At 37.5% G+C, this 21,663-nt stretch overlaps 1 protein-coding gene across 12 annotated transcripts in view; it reads left to right on the top strand.

Annotated features, from left to right (window-relative positions):
- Window positions 1-21,663, top strand: part of CARF (calcium responsive transcription factor) — an 87,077-nt gene that overhangs the window by 23,497 nt on the left and 41,917 nt on the right. For 8 of the 12 annotated variants that reach the window (XR_010129676.1, XR_010129678.1, XR_010129677.1 and 5 more), the window contains 5 exons: window positions 6,361-6,481; window positions 7,238-7,465; window positions 17,038-17,158; window positions 18,492-18,621; window positions 20,158-20,242. Coding sequence is in view for 8 of the 12 variants with exons in the window: in XM_063695104.1 (XP_063551174.1) it covers window positions 6,404-6,481; window positions 7,238-7,465; window positions 17,038-17,158; window positions 18,492-18,621; window positions 20,158-20,242 (642 nt within the window). In the remaining 4 variants the exon portion in view is untranslated. Of the gene's footprint in view, window positions 1-6,360; window positions 6,482-7,237; window positions 7,466-17,037; window positions 17,159-18,491; window positions 18,622-20,157; window positions 20,243-21,663 lie in introns of those variants that run through there. The other 4 variants (XM_031008629.3, XM_063695109.1, XM_055379433.2 and 1 more) reach the window with 3 other exon arrangements.

Here is a 21,663-nt window from a genome sequence, read left to right on the forward strand (position 1 = left end):
CACAGGCTGGAGTGCAGTGGCACAATCACAGCTCCTGGGCTCAAGTGATCTCCTGTCTCAGCTTGCCGAGAAGCTGGGACTGCAGGCACACACCACCATGCCCAGCTAATTTTTTTGATCTTTAGTAGAAATAGGGTCTTGTTATGTTGCCCAGGCTAGTGTCAAACTCCTGGGTTCCGGTGATCCACCCACCTCTGCCTCACAGAGTGCTGGGATTACACACGTGAGTCACCATGCTCAGCCTGACTTTGATATTTTTTAAACAAATCCTGGACGTTCTAATAATTGTATCTATAAGTATTAATATTATCATACATTTCACATACCTAAAAACACCAAAAATACTTTCTTTAGGGACAGAGTCTCACTCTGTTGCACACGCTGAATTGCAGTGGTACAGTCACAGCTTACTGCAGCCTCAAACTCCTGGGCTCGTGCCATCCTCCCACCTCAGCCTCCCAAATAATTACGACTACAGACATGTGCTATCATACCCAGCTAATTTGTTTTTATTAAGTTTCTTGTAGAAATGGGATCTCAGGCCGGTCTTGAACTGCCATGCTGGTCTCAAATTCCTATTCTCAAGTAATCCTCCCACCTCAGCCTCCCAAGTGTTAGGATTGTAAGTGTGAGCCACTGTATCCAGCCCCAAAATTCCTTTTTTTTCATGGAATGCCTGAACATCCCAAGAAAAATTCCTTAATATCAAATATCTAGTCCACGTTCATATTTTCCTGCTTGTGTATACACATGCATATATATGTACACACACATTTTGGTGGTACTATTTTATTTTTTTTAATTGAGGTGAAATTCATATAACTTAAAATTAATCCCTTTAAAATGAACAATTTACTGACAGTTCATTCACAAAGTTGCAAAAGTGCCATGTAGAGCTTCAAAACATCTTCATCACCTCAAAATAAAATTTTGTACCCATTAGTCCATTATACCTTCCCTCAAGCCTCTGTTATCCGCCAGTCTACTTTCTTTCTCTATGGATTTACCTATTTTGGATATTTTATGTAAATAGAATCATATAATATGTGACCTTTTGTGTGTGGCTTGGCTTCTATCACTTAGCGTAATGGGATTTTGTTTGTTTGTTTGTTTTTAGACAGGGTCTTGATCTATGGGCTCTACCTTTGCCCATTTTGTAATTGGGTTATTTTGGATTGTAGTCTTTGTTGTTGAATTGTATGAGTTCTTTACATATTCCAGACCCTTATCAGATATATGATTTGCAGATATTCTTTCCCATCTATGGGTTGTCTTTTAACTCTTGTCATGGTGACCTTTGTACAAAAATTTTTATTTTGATGGTGTCCAATTTATCTGTTTTCTCTTTTGCTTGTCCTATCAGTGCCATATCTAAGAAACCATCACCAAATGCAAAGACATGAAGATTTACCCCTATGTTTTTCTTCTAAGAGTTGCATGGTTTTAGTTCTTATATTCAGCTCTTTGATCCATTTTTTATTTTTGGTATGTAATATGAAGTAGGAGTTCAACATCATTCGTTTTCATGTGGATATTCAGTTGTCCTGGCACCATTTGTTGAAGATAGTATTCTTTCCTCATCAAATGCTTTTGGCACCCTTGTCAAACATAATTTAACCATAGGTATGTATTTCTGGACTCTCGATTCTGTTGTATTTATTGCTCTAAATTTCCCTCTGAGCACTGCTTTTTTGCAGCCCATAGATTTTGATATATTGTGCATATTATCATTGCTATATTTTATAAATTGATATATTATCTATCATCACACCCTCTAGAGTTACATGCATTTTTTTAGTTCTATAGTATTTTATTTCTGTCCTTAAAACACACATACAAAATTACAATATTGAGATTATTATTTTATACAGAGAGTGTTTATTTAGATTTTTATAGACTTGTAATTTGTTTGCTTGCCAATTTTTCAAGCATCTCAGGACTTTTTTCTGCTATGATATTTGTTTTTTTGAAATATATTTTTTTTGCTAAAATAATGTGCTTTATTCAGTTACCTAACAGGTAAGAAATACAGAGGTAATTCCTGTACCAAATATTTTATATTTGGTGTATATTTTTTCTCTTCCCTTCTATAATGTGCTTGTATGGCATGACTTAACTGTTCCTTTTTTATTGTTATTTGTTTATTTATTATTTTTTTGAGACAGAGTCTTGCTCTTGTTGCCCAGGCTAGAGTGCAGTGGTGTGATCTTGGCTCATTACAACCTGCGTCTCTTGGGTTCAAATGATTCTCTTGCCCCAGCCTCCCAGGTAACTGGAATTATAGGCGTGCGCCACCACGCCTGGCTAGTTTTTATATTTTTAGTAGAGATGGGGTTTCACCATGTTGGCTAGGCTGGTCTCGAACTCCTGACCTCAGGTGATCCACCTGCCTCAGCCTCCCAAAGTGCAGGGGTTATAGGTGTGAGCCGTTGCACCCAGCCAACTGTAAAAAAAAAAAAATGTTTTAATTGTAGTAGTTGTAGATATTTATGGGGTACATGAAATGTTTTGATACTGACATGCAATGTATAATAATCATATCATGTAAAATGGGGTATCCATCCCCTCAAGCATTTATCCATCCCTTCAAGCATTTATCCTTTGTGTTATAAACAATCCAATTATACTCTTTTAATTATTTTTAAATATAATTAAATTATTGACGGTAGTTACCCTATTGTGCTATCAAATATGAAGTATGTTGTTTAGAAATTTCTTTCATATACGAGACGTTGATTGTAAACTCTCAGTTTTTTGTTTTTATTTTTTATTATGATTCTTTTTGAGACGGAGTCTTGCCCTGTTGCCCAGGCTAGAGTGCCAAGGCACGATCTTGGCTTACTGCAACCTCCACTTCCCAGATTCAAGCAGTTTTCGTGCCTTAGTCACTCGAGTAGCTGTGGTTACAGGTATGCGCCACAACACCCAGCTAATTTTTTTTATTTTTTTATTTTTTTATTTTTAGCAGAGACAGGGTTTCGCCATGTTGGTCAGGATGGTCTTGAACTCCTGGCATCAAGTGATCCGCCTGCCTCGGCCTCCAAAAGTGTTGGGATTACTGGGTGAGCCACCGTGCCCAGCCAACTTTCAGTTTTTTTTTAATCTTAAAGTATCTTCCTTTCACTCTCTTTTCTGAAAAAAATGGGGAGTTTTGTGGGGGTTTTTTGTTTTTTTTTGTTTTTAGTTATTCTGAAGGTAAGACAGTGGAAAAAAATAGTTTGGATCATATATAATTGTTTATTGACAGTTACTTTTCTTTTTTTTCTTTTTTGAGATGGGGTTTTGCCATGTTGCCAGGCTGATCTCAAACTTGTGGGCTCAAGCGATCCACTCTCCTTGGCCTCCCAAAATGCTAGGATTACAGGCATGAGCCACCACACCCAGCCAATCTACTTTCTTAAAACCTTATATATTATTCCAATGACTTCTGCTACCATGTTGCTATTAAGAAGGCCACTGTACGTCTAATTTCAATACTCTGTAGGGAGTCTGTCTTATCTCTCTTTCTTTAATTTGTATTTTTTGTTACCTAGGCTCAGGGGTGTTTTTATGGTCTGTCTTATCTGTCCAGCTGCATTTTGCTGTTCCTCTTTAGAATGTTGCACGTTCACTACATTGAGTATGGGTTTCTTTTTATTTCTCTTGGAATACTTAAAAGTAAGGCTTCCTTTATCTGTGGATTCATGTCTTTAGTTTTGAAAAATTTCCAGCCATTATCTCTTCAAATACAGATGATCCCTGACTTATATTAATTCAACTTATGATTTTCCATTTTATGATGGTGTGAAAATGGTATATATTTAGTATACCCCTTAACCTATGATGGCGATGGCATTACATCTGGATAAACCCATTTTAAACTGAAAATACTGTAAGTCAAAAATGCACTTTCAACTTATAATAGTTTCCACTTAAGGTATTTTCAACGCACAGTATGTTTATCAGGATAGTAACTCCATCATAAGTTTAAGAGCATCTATATTGTCTCTCCTCCGTTTTCTCTTTTCTATTCTTTTGAGACTTATATGCATACTATACTTTCTATTTTTCTTATTTTTAAGTCTTTGTCATATATTTTATGTTCTGTTTTTGCTGTGATGCATTCTAGGTAATTTTAAAATCTATCTTCCAATTTAATAATTATTTCTTCTGCATCTAATCATCTATTTAACTTACCCATTGCCTTTTTTTCTTTTCTTTTTTTTTTTTTTTTGAGACAGGGTCTCACTATGTCACCCAGGCTGGAGTGCAGTGGCATGATTATGGCTCACTGCGGCCTCAGACCCCTGGACTCAAGAGATCCTCCCCCCTCAGCCTCCTGAGTAGCTGGGACTACAGACCCACACCACCATACATGGCTGATTGTTAAATTTTTTTGTAGAGACAGGATCTCATTATGTTGCCCAGGCTGGTCTCAGATTCCTGGTGTCAAGCAGTCCTCTTGCCTTGGTCTCCCAAAGTGCTGGGATTACAGACATGAACTGCTGTTTCTGGCCCATTGACCTTCTAGTTTCAGCAGTTTTTCATTGTTTTTTTGTTTGTTTGTTTGTTTGTTTTGAGACAAAGTCTTGCTCTGTCACCCAGGCTGGAGTGCAGTGGCGCCATCTCGGCTCACTGCAACCTCCACCTCCTGGGTTTAAGCAATTCTTCTGCCTCAGCCTCCCAAGTAGTGAGGATTACAGGCATGCATCACTGTGCCCAGCTAATTTTTGTATTTTTAGTAGAGACAGGGTTTCACCATGTTGGCCAGTCTGGTCTCAAACTCCTGACCACAAGTGATCCACCCACCTGGGCCTCCCAGGATGTTGAGATTACCGGCATGAGCCACTGTGCCCAGCCTGTTTTTTTAAAAAATCAAACTTTGGATAGTTTTTATTATTTGCTTATCTCTGTGGTTCATTTTTTTAGACATTGAATAATTATATTCAATCTTAGATGTTTCCAATATGGGGAGTCTTTAGGGGCTGTCTGAATCTGGTGACTCAATCTCATGGTGGCTAATTTCCTGTTTTTTTGGTATTCTTTGATTGTTAGCTTACATTTGATTGATCTTAATATGAAAGGATACTGGAGTCTTAATTGGGTTTGTTTTTCTCCAAATAGTAGCTGCATTTTTTCTTACCAGAAGCCAGGTTACACTCTTCACCCAGAACCTTTCAGATTGTTATCCTTATCTTGGGAATTTTAAGTTTTCCTCCCCTACCAGCTATTTGTCCCAACTTCAGTTTCTTAGCCACAAAACTAATGTATTAGAACTACCCTTGGGGAAAGTTTCCTCTTTGTTTATGCTCAGCTCTTCTTTTTTTGCTCTTTTGGAGTTGGGGGGAGGGGAGGGCGGTCACTGGAGTGGGGAATGAGCTTTGATTGTTGGCACTTCTTGTAGCAGAGCCTGGACACAAAATATTTTATTTTCGGTCAACTTTCTGTTTTTTGTTTTGTATGTTTTGTAGCAAGACAGTTTTTTTTGCAGTATCTATTTGCCATATTGCCACTAATGGGAGGCTCTTTATATTTTGAAACTCCTTCTAAATAATTTTATTCTCAAATAATATAGGTATAATATATAAAATTCAAAAACCATCCAGAAAGTTATAAAATAAAATTGCTTGTACTTCTATAGCCCAAGGTAACTACAGGCTTTTTGGAATTTTTGCAACTGATTTTTTACTTGATTAGAATATAAGTGATAATTTAAAATCTTAAAAAGGAGAAGCAATTAAAAGATATTTTGTAGCCATATATTAAAAATGGACTGATTTTGTAGCTTTACAAAATTGCCCCAATTGAGAACTACTGTACTAGACCTAAGTGGCTCGGAGTTATTGGTATATATTTCTTCATTTTCTTTTTTTAAATATATCTTCCTTTTCAAAGCTTGTCAAACTAATGTTAAGTGGGACGCTTGTCTATTAATGGTAAAAATTGTATATATATAATCTCTGTCTACACCAGGATATCTATTTTAAAATTATATACTGCTACAATAGGGCATACCCAACTCATAAAGTTGAAAAACTTTATTTGCATTAAATCTCTGGTAATATGAGAATTTTAGAAGTATTTGAAAGGGTATACCAGTACCTTGTCACATAAAAGCAATCTTAAAAAGCCAGTACAGAAGTGTAGTTAAAGATAGGATGAGGGAACTATATAACACTAATTTTTGCCCTGCATTGAATGTATTCTGGTGCCTTGGCAAGTCATTTTAAAAAGTGTTAATTTTTTAATCTATAGAATGGAATTGATTTTACCTAAATTATATAGGGTACCACAGTAGTGAATATGAGAGATTTGTTTAAGATAAAACAGTCCACAAAAATACTAAGTGCTTTAGTTGATCAGCTATTTAAACTCTTTCAGCTATTAAATAATAGAAGAAAATGGAATTGAATATGATGTCAGCATGGAACAATCTAATGATTCATTAAGAGTCAACCATAATGACGGTGAAGAGTCAAAAACCAGTGCTCAAGTATTTGAGGTATGGATTCAGCTGGGAACTTTTTTCCATCCTAGGGTAAAACAGCATGGCATTTAACAGCTCTTTATGCTCAAGGGATAGCTGTTATATTTAGTGTATTCAAGAATTTTGAGCTGGGCGTGGTGGCTGACACCTGTGATCCCAGCACTTTGGGAGGCTGAGGCGGGCGTATCACCTGAGGTCAGGAGTTCAAGACCAGCCTGACCAACATGGTGAAACCCTGTCTCTACTAAAAATACAAAAATTAGCTGGGCGTGGTGGTGGGCGCCTGTAATCCCAGCTACTCAGGAGGCTGAGGCAGGAGAATGGCGTGAACCCAGGAGGCAGAGCTTGCAGTGAGCTGAGATCGCGCCACTGCACTCCTGCCTGGGCAACAGAGTGAGACTCCATCTCAAAAAAAAAAAAAGAATTTTAATATTTAATTATACACATATTTTATGATATATTTAATATAATACAGAACTTAATGCTAAGATATATTCATAAAAATTTTATATACAGAGAAAAATCTATAGGTTGAGTTATGTTATTTCAGGTTCCATTCCTATGGACAATTTTGGTAAAATTAAGATAGTAAGTATAATAACCAACAATTTTTCTCAAGAAATACTTTCTGTGTATAGCAATTTGTGTGAATTGACAACTCTTACAAAAAAGTAAAAACAACTGAAAAATGGATGTCTTTTCATTTTTATTATACACATCTTTTAAAAAAAATGGTGATAGACTGAAGTGATTTTTTTTTCCTTACAAAAGCGTCTAACCTGTATGGACTCCAGGGATTCTTCCTTTGGACAAAATGATTCTCCTACAGTTTTGCCCATCACTACTCCTGAAGCAAATAATTCACTCATATCACGGAATGTACCAGGGCCTCTGACTCAGACACAAACTCTTTCTGCAGAGCAATTCCATCTAGTGGACCAAAATGGGCAAGCTATTCAATATGAACTTCAGTCATTGGGGGAATCCAATGCACAAATGGTGAGTATATTTTATAAGTAACCAGTTTTATGCTGTTTAGCAAAATGTATTAGTCTTACTAAATGACCTTAATTTCTTGACACTTTTGACTTACATTGTGTTTATTTATTTATTTATTTTTGAGATGGAGTTTCACTCTTGTTGCCCAGGCTGGAGTGCAATAGCACAATCTTGGTTCACTGCAACCTCTGCCTTCCGAGTTCAAGCGATTCTCCTGCCTAAGCCTCCCAAGTAGCTGGGATTACAGGTGCCCACCACCACACCTGGCTAATTTTTTTGTATTTTTAATAGAGACAGGATTTCACCGTGTTGGCCAGGCTGGCCTCAAACTCCTGACCTCAGGTGATCCACCCGCCTTGGCCTCTCAAAGTGCTGGGATTACAGGTGTTAGCCACCATGCCCAGCCACAGTGTGTTTAAAATACTGTTTCCATGACTTTCATTTTTATGTAAGGATTTTAAAAGATTTGCATTCAGGACTACAAATAGTACTTTAAACAGTACTTATGAGTCTCTGTGTTTGGGCACACTTGCGCTTTGAGATCAATTGGAAATGTAACATATTCTGTAAGTAGTTCTGAAGTGCCAGAGTTGACATGGAACTTACATTTAATGGAATGTACACACACACACACACACACACACACATATTAGGCTAACTCCAGTTTTGTTTTTTTTTTCTGAGATGGAGTCTTGCTCTGTCGCCAAAGCTGGAGTGCAGTGGCCCGATCTTGGCTCACCGCAACCTCCGCCTACCGGGTTCAAGCAGTTCTCTTGCCTCAGCCTCCTGAGTAGCTGGGGTTACAGGCGCCTGCCACCACACCCAGCTAGTTTTTGTATTTTTAGTAGAGACAGGGTTTCACCATGTTGGCCAGGCTTGTCTTGAACTCCTGACCTCGTTATCCACCCACCTCAGCCTCCCAAAGTGCTGGGATTACAGGCATGAGCCACCACGCCTGGCCTAAACTCCAGTTTTTGATTTATCAACATCTCACTGACCTGCAAGCCACTTTCTGGTATGTTTTCTTGAAGAAATAGAAAGTAATGGAGGTACTGCAATGGAGGTACTACTAGTATATGGGGAATTAGACATATCCTTGCTGATCTTTGTGGGTAAATGTGTGCCACGTGAGTAACAATGCATAAAGATAAAAAGCTGAGGATGGCTAAATACTTTTCAAACTGTTGGCTAAAAGTATTTTTGACCAAGTTCATAGTTTGAGCCAAAGAGGTGAAAGATTGTTTTGACTGACATATGGAAAATTACTAAGAAAACCTCTAAGTTGTTCTCTGGTTATTTAGAATATACTTAACATAAGTAATACTGTGAAGGATAATGTGTTTCTTGTTTACTTGAATTTTCTGAATTTTCTACAATAAATATTTTATTACTTTCATAATAAAATTAATAATTTTAAAAGCATAATAACTTTAATTATAAATTATACCACAGGTAAACATTTTACCTAGAATTAACCCTTGTTTCTGTTCATAATCTAGAGCATTCTAGAGTTAATCTATGCCATTTTGCTCCTTTATGATCCAGCCAAATTGAGTTTTCTAAATTCTAGGGTTAACGGTAATTGGTTGAGAGGTGACTATGTGCAGGGGAATCCTTTTTGTTTATGTTCAGGTTTTCTGGGCCTATGCCCAGAACCATACTGCATCACCGGCAGAGGTTAATATTCAACAAATAATTTAAATGTTAACCAATTACATTTTAATTTTTCATGTCCAGAATGAAATACTTCTGTAGTTTCCCCTTTATTTGACATTTATTCTAGTTTCTATCAGAACATTTAGAAAGTTTGTTTTTTTTTTTTTTCCCAACAGGAAGATCAAGGAGTCTGAATGTGTAAAAGGGTTGTCATTTTACCTGGGGTACCTTTCTGAGCAAAATTGTTTATTTGAGTCCAAAAAAAAGTTAATTAACACTCTTTGTAATTGGATTAAACTTTCTATACAAAGTAAGTCCAAAGGTGGTTTTACATTGTTTAGGTAGGTGATGACACAGAAGGTTATTTGAAACCATGAAATAGGAAACGTGGTATGAAGCATGGGAAAAAAATGTGAGAAACAGATTATAAGAAAGAATTTTCTTCAAAGAACTGAAGATCAGAGAGAGAATATTCCGGGAAACTTAGTGGAACTTTTGGTTTTGTTTGTTTCGGTGGACTGTATTTTTTAGAGCAACTTTAGGTTCATGACCAAAGTGAGCAGAAGGTACACAGATTTTCATATATATATACTTCCTGTACCTGCACGTGCTACAGTATCCCCCTTTATCAACATCTCCTACCAAATGGAGCTATTTGGTGTTTTTTTGTTTTATTGTTTTTGTTTTATTTACTTTTAACTTTTACTTTAGGTTCGAAGGTACATGCGAAGGTTTGTTATGTAGGTACACTCAGATTGTACAGGTTATTTCATCCACCCATGCATTAGGCCTAGTACCCAATAGTTATTTTTTCAGCTCCTCTCCCTGCCACCCTCCACTCTCAAGTAGACCCCATTGTCTGTTGTTCCCTTCTTTGTGTTCATAAGTTTTTATCATTTAGCTCCCCCTTGTAAGTGAGAACATGCAGTATTTGGTTTTTTGTTCCAGTGTAGTTTGCTAAGGATAGTAGCCTCCAGCTCCATCTGTGTTCCCACAAAAGACATGATCTTGTTCTTTTTCATGGCTGCATAGTATTCTGTGGTGTATATGTACCACATTTTCTTTATCTAATCTGTCAATGATGGGAATTTAGGTTGATTCCATTTATTTGCTATTGTGAGTAGGGCATTAATGAACACTCATGTGCATGTGTCTTTATGGAAGAATGATTTATATTCCTCTGGGTATATATCCAGTAATAGGATTGCTGGGTTGAATGGTGGTTCTGTTTTTATCTCTTTGAGGAATCACCGTACTGCTTTCTACAATGGTTGAACAAATTTACACTCCCACCAGAAAGTGTATAAGTGTTCTCTTTTCTCCACAACCTCACTAGCATCTGTTATCTTTTGACTTTCTAATAATGGCCATTCTGACTGGTGTGAGATAGTATCTCATTGTGGTTTTGATTTGCATTTCTCTAATGATTAGTTATATTGAGCTTTTTTCATATGCTTGTTGACTGCATGTATGTCTTCTTTTTGAAAAGTTTATGTTGAAACTAGATAAAACTAATTTAAATTTCATATGGAACCAAAAAAGAGCCCATATAGCCAAGACAATCCTAAGCAAAAAGAACAAAGCTAGAGGCATCATGTTACTTGACTTCAAACTACACTACAAGGCTACAGTAACCAAAACAGCATGGTACTGGTATCAAAACAGATATACAGACCAATGGAACAGAACAGAGGCCTCAGAAATAACACGACACATCTACAACCATCTGATCTTTGACAAACCTGACAAAAAACAAGCAATGGGGAAAGGATTCCCTATTTAATAAATGGTGCTGGGAAAACTGGCTAGCCGTATGCAGAAAACAGAAACTGGACCCCTTCCTTACACCTTATACAAAAATTAATTCAAGATGGATTAAAGGCTTAAACGTAAAACCTAAAACTATAAAAACCCTAGAAGAAAACCTAGGCAATGCCATTCAGGACATAGGCATGGGCAAAGACTTCATGACTAAAACACCAAAAGCAATTGCAACAGAAGCTAAAATTGACAAATGGGATCTAATTAAAGAGCTTCTGCTCAGCAAAAGAAACTATCATCAGAGTGAACAGGCAACCTACAGAATGGGAGAAAATTTTTGCAAGCTATCTATCTGACAAAGGTCTAATAGCCAGAATCTACAAGGAAGTTAAACAAATTTACAAGAAAACCCATCAAAAAGTGGGCAAAGGATATGAAAAGACACTTTTCCAAAGAAGACATTTATGTGGCCAACAAACATAAGAAAAAAAGTTCATCATGATTGGTCATTAGAGGAACGCAAATCAAAACCACGATGAGATATCATCACACGCCGGTTAGAATGGCGATTATTAAGAAGTCTGGAAACAACAGATGCTGGCGAGGCTGTGGAGAAATAGGAATGCTTTTACACTGTTGGTGGTAGTGTAAATTAGTTTGGCCATTGTGGAAGACAGTGTGATGATTCCTCAAGGATCTAGAACCAGAAATACCATTTGACCCAGCAATCTCATTACTCTGTGTATACCCAAAGGATTATAAATCATTCTTCTATAAAGACACATGGACATGTATGTTTATTGCAGCACTGTTTACAATAGCAAAGTCTTGGAACTACCCCAAATGCCCATCAATGATAGACTGGATAAAGAAAATGTGGCACATATATACCATGGAACACTATGCAGCCATAAAAAAGAATGAGTTCATGTCCTTTGCAGGGACATGGCTGAAGCTGGAAACCATCATCCTCAGCAATCTAACACAGGAACAGAAAACCAAACACCTAATGTTCTCACTCATAAATGGGATTTGAACAATGGGAACACATGGACACAGGGAGGAGAACATCATACACCAGGGCCTGTCGGGGGGGTAGGGGGAAAGAGGATGGAGAGCAATAGGACAAATACCTAATGCATGCGGGGCTTAAAACCTAGATGATGAGTTGATAGGTGCAGCAAACCACCATGGCACATGTATATGTATGTAACAAACTTGCACATTCAGCATATGTATCCCAGAACTTAAAGTAAAACAAAAAACAAAAAACCAGAAATGTCTGTTCGTGTCCTTTGCCCACTTTTCAATGGTGTTGTTTTTCTTTTGTAAATTTGTTTAAGTTCGATATAGATGCTGGATAATAGACCTTTGTCAGATGCATAGTTTGCAGATATTTTCTCCCATTCTTCAGGTTGTTTGTTTACTGTGTTGATAGTTTCTTTTGCTGTATAGAAGCTCTTAAGTTTATTTAGATCCCATTTGCCAATTTTTGCTTTTGTTGCGATTGCTTTTAGTGTCTTTGTCATGAAATCTTTGCCCATTCCCTTGTCTAGGATGGTATTGCCTAGGCTGTCTTCCAGGTTTTTATAGTTTTGGGTTTTATATTTAAATCTTTAGTCCATCTTGAGTTTATTTTTGTATATGGTGTGAGGAAGGGGTCCCACTTCTGTCTTCTGCATGTGGCTAACCTGGAATCCTGGCACCATTTACTTAGCAGGGAGTTGTCTCCCTAATGCTTGTTTTTGTCAGCTTTGTTGAAGATGAAATGGTTGCAGGTGTGCAGCCTTGTTTCTGGGCTCTCTCTTCTGTTCCACTGGTCTATATGTCTGTTTTCATACCGGTACCATGCTGTTTTGGTTACTGTAGACTTGTAGTATAGTTTGAAGTCAGGTAACATAATGCCTCCAGCTTTCTACTTTTTGCTTAGGATTGCCTTGGCTATTTGGCCTTTTTTTGGTTCTATATGAATTTTAAAATAGTTTTTTTTCTGGTTCTGTGAAGAATGCCATTGGCAGTTTGATAGGAATAGCATTGAATCTGTGAATTGCTTTGCACAGTGTGGCCATTTTAATGATATTGATTCTTTCTGTCCATGAGCATGGATTTTTTTTTCCATTTGTTTGTATCTTCTCTGATTTATTTGAGCAGTCTTTTGTAATTCTTATGGTAGAGATCTTTCACCTTCTTGTAATCCTAGGTATTTTATTCTTTTTCTGGCAATTGTGAATAGGATTGCCTTCCTAGGTTGGCCCTTGTCTTGGTTGTTGTTGGTATATTGGAATGCTAGTGATTTTTAAACATTGATTTTGTATACTGAAACTTTGCTGAAGTTGTTTATCTTCTGGAAGAGCTTTTGGACGGAGAATATGGGGTTTTCTAAATGTAGGATCATGTTGTCTGCAAACAAGGATAGTCCAACTTCCTCTCTTCCTATCTGGATGCCCTTTATTTCTTTCTCTTGCCTGATTGCTTTGGCCAGGACTTCCAATACTATGTTGAATAGGAGTGGTGAGAGAGGGCATCCTTTTCTTGTGCTGGTTTTCAAGAAGAATGCTTCCGGCTTTTGCCCATTTACTATGATGTTGGCTGTGGGTTTGTTAGCTAAGCATTTTGTTTTTCTTAATTTATTTTAATTAAATAATTTATTTTTTAAGAGATATGTCTCAGCTGGGCATGGTGGCTCACGCCTGTAATCCCAGCACTTTGGGAAGCCGAGGTGGGCAGATCATGAGGTCAGGAGTCCGAGACTAGACTGGTCAACATAGTAAAACCCCGTCTCTACTAAAAATATGAAAATTAGCCAGGCATGGTGGTGCATACCTGTAATGCCATCTACTCAGGAGGCTGAGGCAGGAGAATCACTTGAACCCAGGAGGCAGAGGTTGTGGTGAGCCAAGGTCGTGCCACTGCACTCCATGCACTCCAGCCTGGGCAACAGAGCAAGACTCCATCTCAAAAAAAAAAAAAAAGAGATATGTCTCACTCTGTCACGTAGGCTTAACTGCAGTGGCATGATCATAGCCTCCAGAGTAGCTAGAACTACAGGGATGTGCCACTGCCATCAGCCAAATGGAGCTTTTTAAAGAAATATACCTTCCTTTTTTTTCAATATGACTTTTTATTATTTATTTATTATTATTATTATTTTTTTTTTTTGAGACAAAGCCTCACTCTGTTGCCCAGGCTGGAGTGCAGTTGCGTGATCTCAGCTCACTGCAACCTCCACCTCCTGAGTTCAAGCGATTCTCCTGCCTCAGCCTCCCGAGTAGCTGGGATTGCAGGTGTCTGCCACCAAGCCCGGGTAATTTTAGTATTTTTAGTAGAGACGGGTTTCATCATGTTGGCTAGGCTAGTCTCAAACTCCTGACCTCAGGTGATCCACCCGCCTTGGCCTCCCAAAGTGCTGGGATTACAGGCGTGAGCCATCGTGCCGGGCCCAATATGACTTTTTATATAAAAGTTATTAGTAAAGATTCTGTAGTGGGTGAATCTGCAATGGATGAAGATGTTTTGGAGTGAAGCTGAATTGGTCTTTTGAATTTATTAGAAATATTGTACACAAAGGGCCTAGTAGGTAAAAGACCACTCAGCTAAAGTTTTCTGATAATTTTCATGGTCTGCCTGAAATAGAATGTGTTGTAGCACATGACTCTTCAAAACCATGTTTGCTTTCATAGCAAAGATTGTAGGTAATTAGCTGGGTTTTCTTTAAATAGGAAAAGTAATATTAACATTGTCATTGTCAGATTATATGAATTGTAAATAGTTTTTTAGGTACCAGGGGGACTAAGCTAAGAAGGGAGAAAATAAATGAGACTTTTATCTACTATGCTTGGGAAACATAGTTTCAAAATTAAGAGGATATTCCACAGATCAGTCTTAATTATGAAACTTGTATATGAATGAATAACTTATAAAAACTTATTTGTGTTTAATTTTGATTTAAAAATAACCACAGCACTTATTTTCTAAGAATGAATAGAATATTTTTCATACCCCCATTCCTAAAAGTTAGAAAATTTGTATATACATATTTTTTTCACAGATATTTAATCTTATTATAAGGGGTAAAGAATTTAAAACAATATTATTACTGTTGCCTTTTAATGTCCAGCAGGGTTTTTTATATTGTTTTGCTTTTGTCTTTTCTTAGGTTAAGTAGCATTGTCAAATATTGGGAGCTAGTACAGAGTGGTAGTTTGAAGGAGTCAGATTGCTTGAGTTTCAATTATAGCCTACCACTAAATAGCTCTGTGTAACCTTGTATGAGTTTTGTAACCTCTGTGTGACAGTTTCCTCATTTATAAAATGTATATACTTGAGATACACGTGATGAGGATTAAATGAGGTAATACATCTGAAGTGCTGCCACGTCCTATGAACTGAGCACGTGTAAGCAGTTGTTGTCATCAGTTTGCAGTTGCTGTTTCATGCTAAAGTGATACGAGTTATGGCAGGACATTTTTATCTCAAGAAACTTGTTGAACATTGGGGAAGGAAGGAAACAATTCCCATTCTTAATTTTGGGAACTATTTATGATTATATTAATATTTAAAGCATTCTAGTTTGTTGAAGTTTTTCTCCTAACATTAAATTTTTTAAAAAAATTTTTTCAAATTTATATTTGCATTTTTTCAAATGGCCCTTTTTTTTTTGAGACAAGGTTTTGCTCTGTCACCCAGGCTGGAGTATAGCAGTGTGATCATGGCTCACTGCAGCCTCGACCTCCCAGCCTCAAGTGATCCTCCCACCTGAACCCCCAGAGTAGCTGGTACTACAGGCACATGCCATCACACTCAGCTAATTTTTAAAATTTTTTGTAGAGACAGGTAGCCCAAGCTCAAACTCCTGGGTTCAAGTGATCCTCTCGCCTTGGCCTCCCAAAGTACTGGGATTACAGGCATGAGCCACTGTATCAGGCCTCAAGTAACTCTTAAAAGTTGGAATGCAGTCCCTGTCAAGCATCAGCAATATTTTCATGTTTTACCTAGCAAAATAGGAGTCTGGGAACGTGGGTTGGAATGATTAAGGATTGTTACCTGCACTAAAGAGGTAACAGGAGAGTAGTATGTTAAGTAATAAAATTTATGTGGTGCTGATGGAAGTCTGATGCTTCCAGACTTTTTGGAAGTCTGGAAGCATCAGATAGACTTAAATTCAAATACTGTATTAGCTATACTTCCAAATGATAGGCCCAAAAGTTTTTCTTCAATTTCATATGTCGTTTTAGTTGATATTGCTCTAAATTTGATAGAGTAGGTTTAGTTGTTAAAGTGAAAAAAAGTACAATAAATATGCTATTTTCCCTGTGTTTTCAGACTTTTGAGGCACTTTGTAGTACCGTTCTTTATGAACCATAGAGGCTATATATAAATGCTGAGATACCAAAATAAATCCTATTTAATTAGACATTTATCAAGTTACCTTTTTTTTTTTTTTTTTTGAGACAGAGTCTCACTCTGTCGCCCAGGCTGGAGTATAGTGGCGCGATCTCGGCTCACTGCAACCTCTGCCTCCCAGATTCAAGTGATTCTCCTGCCTCAGCCTCCTGAGTACCTGGGATTACAGGCGCGTGCCACCATGTCCAGCTAATTTTTGTATTTTTAGTGGAGACAGGGTTTCACCATGTTGATCAGGCTGGTCTCGAACTCCTGACCTCGTGATCTGCCTTCCTTGGCCTCCCAAAGTGCTAGGATTACAGGCATGAGCCACCACGCCTGACCAACATGTTACCATTTTTAAACTAAGGAAGATGACTTTAAATATAAGACAAATGATTGCCACACAAATAGGTGAAACATGTATGAATAATACAGTAAGTGGCAAAAGGTAAATGTATTACGTCCAGACAGACTTGTTCAGATTACCAAGTAATTAGACTTCATCCATGTGTAATGATTAAGACCATTGGTGGTTAAGACCCTAGGATTAGGGTCAAATTGCCTGTTTTTAATCCTGGCTTCACCACTTATAAGTTGTGAGACCTTGGAAAAAAATGTTTATGTGCCTCAATGTTTTCATCTATAAAATGGGGGAAATCATAGAATCCATCATAGAGCTAGATATGTGTTTAATAATTTATTTAATTAATAATTTTTGTTAAATCAGTCTAGGCATATGCATTTGATTTTTTTTTTTTAATGCTTCCAAGATGATTGTTGCCAGCCCAACAGAAAATGGACAGGTACTTCGTGTAATTCCACCTACCCAGACAGGAATGGCACAAGTGATTATACCTCAGGGGCAGCTTGTGGATGTGAATAGTCCTCGGGGTGAGTAACAACGGGATATAGGGGATTTGAGAGTGTTTTAAAAACATAAATATTTTAGAAAAATCACCTTATGAAAGTCAGTGCTAAAGTTGATTTCTTTAGGTAAAAGATTATGAATTAAATAATTAGAAAACAGCTCTTTGCCCAAATAAATTCAAAGTTCATTTTTCAACTCCTGTCTAGGTTAGCTATTTCATTTAAGAATTCTATGAAGCTGATTGACTCCTGCTTCCTCCCAAATGACCAATGAGCATAAGATAAATTATTATTAATTATAACAGTAATAATAACAGCAACAATAGCAAGAATATAATGTTAATAGCTTCAGAAGTTTTTATTTATATCTTTTTTTTTGGAGGCAGAGTCTCGCTCTATCCCCCAGGCTGGAGTACATTGGTGGCATGATCTTGGCTTACTGCAACCTCCGACTCCCAGGTTCAAGCAATTCTCCTGCCTCAGCCTCCTGAGTAGCAGGGATTACAGGCACCTGCAACCATGCCTGTTTAATTTTTATATTTTTAGTAGAGACGAGGCTTCACCATGTTGGCCAGACTGGTCTTGAACTCCTGACCTTGGGTGATCCACCTGCCTCCGCCTCCCAAAGTGCTGGGATTATGCACGTGAGCCACTTCGCCCAGCCATTTATATCTTTATCAATATTTTTATTAGCCATGTGACTCATTACTTTTTTTTTCTTTTATCCTCTTGCTCTTTTCCTCTTTCCTTGGTTCCTTCAGATTCAGAAAAGAGAATCATGCTCCCTATTTCTCCTTGTATAGTCTTTCTTTACCTGTTTGGTAATATGCCTATTACTCTTTTGTTGTTGTTGTTGTTGTTTTTTGCTTTCCTCCCTTTTCCCTCTATTTGAATCTCTTTTCTAACCTCATAGCTATACTGTTTTGTTGCTTCTTCGTAGCTAGTGGTTTAGGGCAGATATTTTTACCTTAGTGTTAATCATTCTTTGTTAATAGTCATTAAGACATTAAGAGAAAAACATAGATTGCAGAAAACATTATGAGCACAGTATATAAACAAAATTAGTTTTATATTTTCCTATATATTGCAGAACTCCTAATATACAATTATTTCTACCACTTTCATATCCTGGCTGTTCAATATAAATTCTAAAACTTAATTATAAAATTACAGTAGTCAGTATTATAATTTAAAGTAAACAAGTATCAGAGAAATTCTCAATAAAGCATTATTCCTTTATTCTCAATAAAGCATAAATTTTCTTTACCTATTACAAATACATAAGTTTTAGTTAGGTATATTCTTATGGTCTTATTCAAGATATTGACGTTACTTTGTTCTTGTTTTTGTTGTTAAGATGTCCCTGAAGAGAAACCCAGTGACAGAAACTTAGCAACTGTAAGAGTGGATACTCTAGCAGACAATACCAGCAATTACATTCTTCATCCTCAAACATCCTTCACATTGCCCAAAAAGTCAGTGACCGGGTGAGTCCACGGGAAAGAGAAGCTCATCTTTTAATATCACCATGGAAATCTTTTTACAAATTACACATTTAAAGCTGGCAGACTATAGAGAAAATCAGAAGATAGAAGGAACTATCATTGAATATATCTTTAGTTATTTTAAGGCATCTTGGTCATAAGGCGGCTATTCTGGAAGCTATAAATGTCAAAAGTGCCACTTTTCCTCAGTGACATCTGTTATCTTTTGAAACAGTATGAAAATTGTATTAGTTTATTTAGTCTGACATTAACAGACTTTTCAGAATAAAGAAACATTCATGGCCAGGCGCCGTGGCTCACTCCTGTAATCCCAGCACTTTGGGAGGACAAGGCAGGTAGATCACGAGGTCAGGAGTTCAAGACCAGCCTGGCCAAGATGGTGAAACCCCATCTCTACTAAAAATACAAAAATTAGCTGGGTGTGGTGGTGGGCACCTGTAATCCCAGCTACTTGGGAGGCTGAGGCAGAGAATTGCTTGAACCCGTGAGGCGGAGGTTGTAGTGAGCTGAGATTGCACCACTGCACTCCAGCCTGGGCGACAGAGCGAGATATCATTTAAAAAAAAAAAAAATACTGGGCACGGTGGCTTATGCCTGTAATCCCAACACTTTAGAAGGCCAAGGCAGACAGATCACGAGGTCAGGAGATTGAGACCATCCTGGCTAACACGGTGAAACCCCGTCTCTACTAAAAATACCAAAAAAAAAAATTAGCCGGGCGTGGTGGCCGGCGCCTGTAGTCCCAGCCACTTGGGAGGCTGAGGCAGGAGAGTGGCGTGAACCTGGGAGGCGGGGCTTGCAGTGAGCCGAGATTGCGCCACTGTACTCCAGCCTGGGTGACAGAGTGAAACGCTGTCTCGAAAAAAAAAAAAATTCATTATAGTTCCTAAATTTTTAAAATTGTTTTATCGCATTTTTATGCATAGAATTCCTCTGTGGCAAAATGTTTAAAATGCTTTTTGCTAACTTTTATTTCAGTTTTTGTTTTTGTTTTAAAATAATACTATGATATTTTAGGGAAATATGTACATGGCTTATGTATTGTTTATGTTATTTTAATTGTTCCATAAAAGTATTTTTGAATTAAGACATTATTTTTGACATTTAATTTCAGACCTTAATAATGTTGCTTTTCACTTGATCTTAGCCAAAAGTCCAAGAAGTGACACATAATGTTACTTCAAACTAGTCAAATTTATCATTTTTTTGATAAATGAAAACAGTTATATAATAAGAGCACAAAATAAGCTTTGGGAGAGATATATGAAACACTTAAAGTTGTTGGGACTACGTGTATCTGGAAGAAGAAATTTAGGTCTTTGACTTAGCAGTTAATAAAATAGTAGTGGTTAAAGAAAATAATAACTAATGCACCCATCAGATCAATCTGTAGTTATTGTTAAAATTTCTTATTGATGACTTCAATATTTGTCTTTGATACTAAGAGGATAAAGCAGTTGAATGCATTTTGTGTGTTCATTGAACTGCATATTTATATATATTCCTCTCCTATCCCAGAATGCTGGAAGAACCCCTTCTGGCGCCTCTTCAGCCACTTTCTTCTAATACACCTATATGGGCCTGCCGTCTTAGGAGCTGTGAGGTGAGTTATAAATAATCATTACCTAGAATTACTTAACTGATTATAACCACAGGTCATCCCCAAATGCCACTTTTGAGTACAACTAATATAGGCTATAGTTACAGTATTTTCTTTGTGTTTATGTTAAATCTGATCTCATCTATTGAATTCTTAGAGATTCTAAGCTCTGTTAAAGCAGAGGTTATATAAATCTCTTTACATTTCACTATTATTTCTTCTCTTGCAACTCTCTTCCTTCGTAGTCCATGAAACTTCACTATCATGTTTCTCTACTATTTACTTTTCAACCATTTATTTTCTTTCTTTGCTTGCACTTATTTTTTTTTTCATATTATCAGTAGAAAATTCTTCAAGGCTCACTTTCTGACTGTCTTTTTTCTCTATATTTTGTCTTTTGGAGCACTTACCTACTTTGTTGACTTTCAACTGACATCTACAAAAATGATTTTCAAGTCCGTATCACCAGTTTATTTATTTATGTATTTATGTATTTATTTATTTATTTATTTATTTATTTATTTATTGAGACAGAGTCTCACTCTGTCCCCCAGGCTGTAGTGTAGTGGTGCAATCTCAGTTCACTGCAACTTCTGCCTCCTGGGTTCAAGCGATTCTTGTGCCTCAGCCTCCCGAGTAGCTGGGACTACAGGCATGTGCCACCACACCTGGCTAATTTTTGTATTTTTAGCAGAGATGGGATTTCACCATGTTGGCCAGACTGGTCTCGAACTCCTGAGGTGATCCACCCACCTCGGGCTCCCAAAGTGCTGGGATTACAGGTGTGAACCACTGCGCCAGGCCAGATTTTGAATTCTGCCTTCCTCTTGTCCCAGATATCTGGCTACTTGCTTGAAGGTTTATTTGAATTTCACCTCAAATTCACCATATCCCATACTGAAATCATCTACCATGCAACAACTAGCTCCACTTCCAAAATTCCATGTCTGTGTAATGACAAATACCATTTCCTTAGATACCCAGGCATAAAGTTTTGTACTAATTTCTTGCTTTCCCACATTTAGGTAGTCACCAGATTCTTTTTCTTTTTTATTTTTTTGAGATGGAGTCTCGCTCTGTCACGCAGGCTGGAGTGCAGTGGCGCTGTCTCAGGTCACTGCAACCTCCACCTCCCAGGTTCAAGCGATTCTGCTGCCTCAGCCTCTTGAGTAGCTGGGACTACTTGCGCATGCCACCATGCTCAGCTAATTTTTGTATTTTTAGTAGAGACAGGGTTTTGCTATGTTTGTCAGGCTGGTCTCGAACTCCCGACCTCAGGTGATCCTCCCGCCTCAGCCTCCCAAAGTGCTGGGATTACAGGCGTGAGCTACCGCGCCCAGAAGTAGTCACCAGATTCTTTTAGTTTTCCCTTTAAAGTATCTTTTTCTTTTTGGCCCATTTTTCAATAGGCCTTTGTCCTCTTG

This window comes from Gorilla gorilla, chromosome 11 (genome assembly GCF_029281585.2).
Source record: "Gorilla gorilla gorilla isolate KB3781 chromosome 11, NHGRI_mGorGor1-v2.1_pri, whole genome shotgun sequence".
Taxonomy (NCBI): Eukaryota; Metazoa; Chordata; class Mammalia; order Primates; family Hominidae; genus Gorilla; species Gorilla gorilla.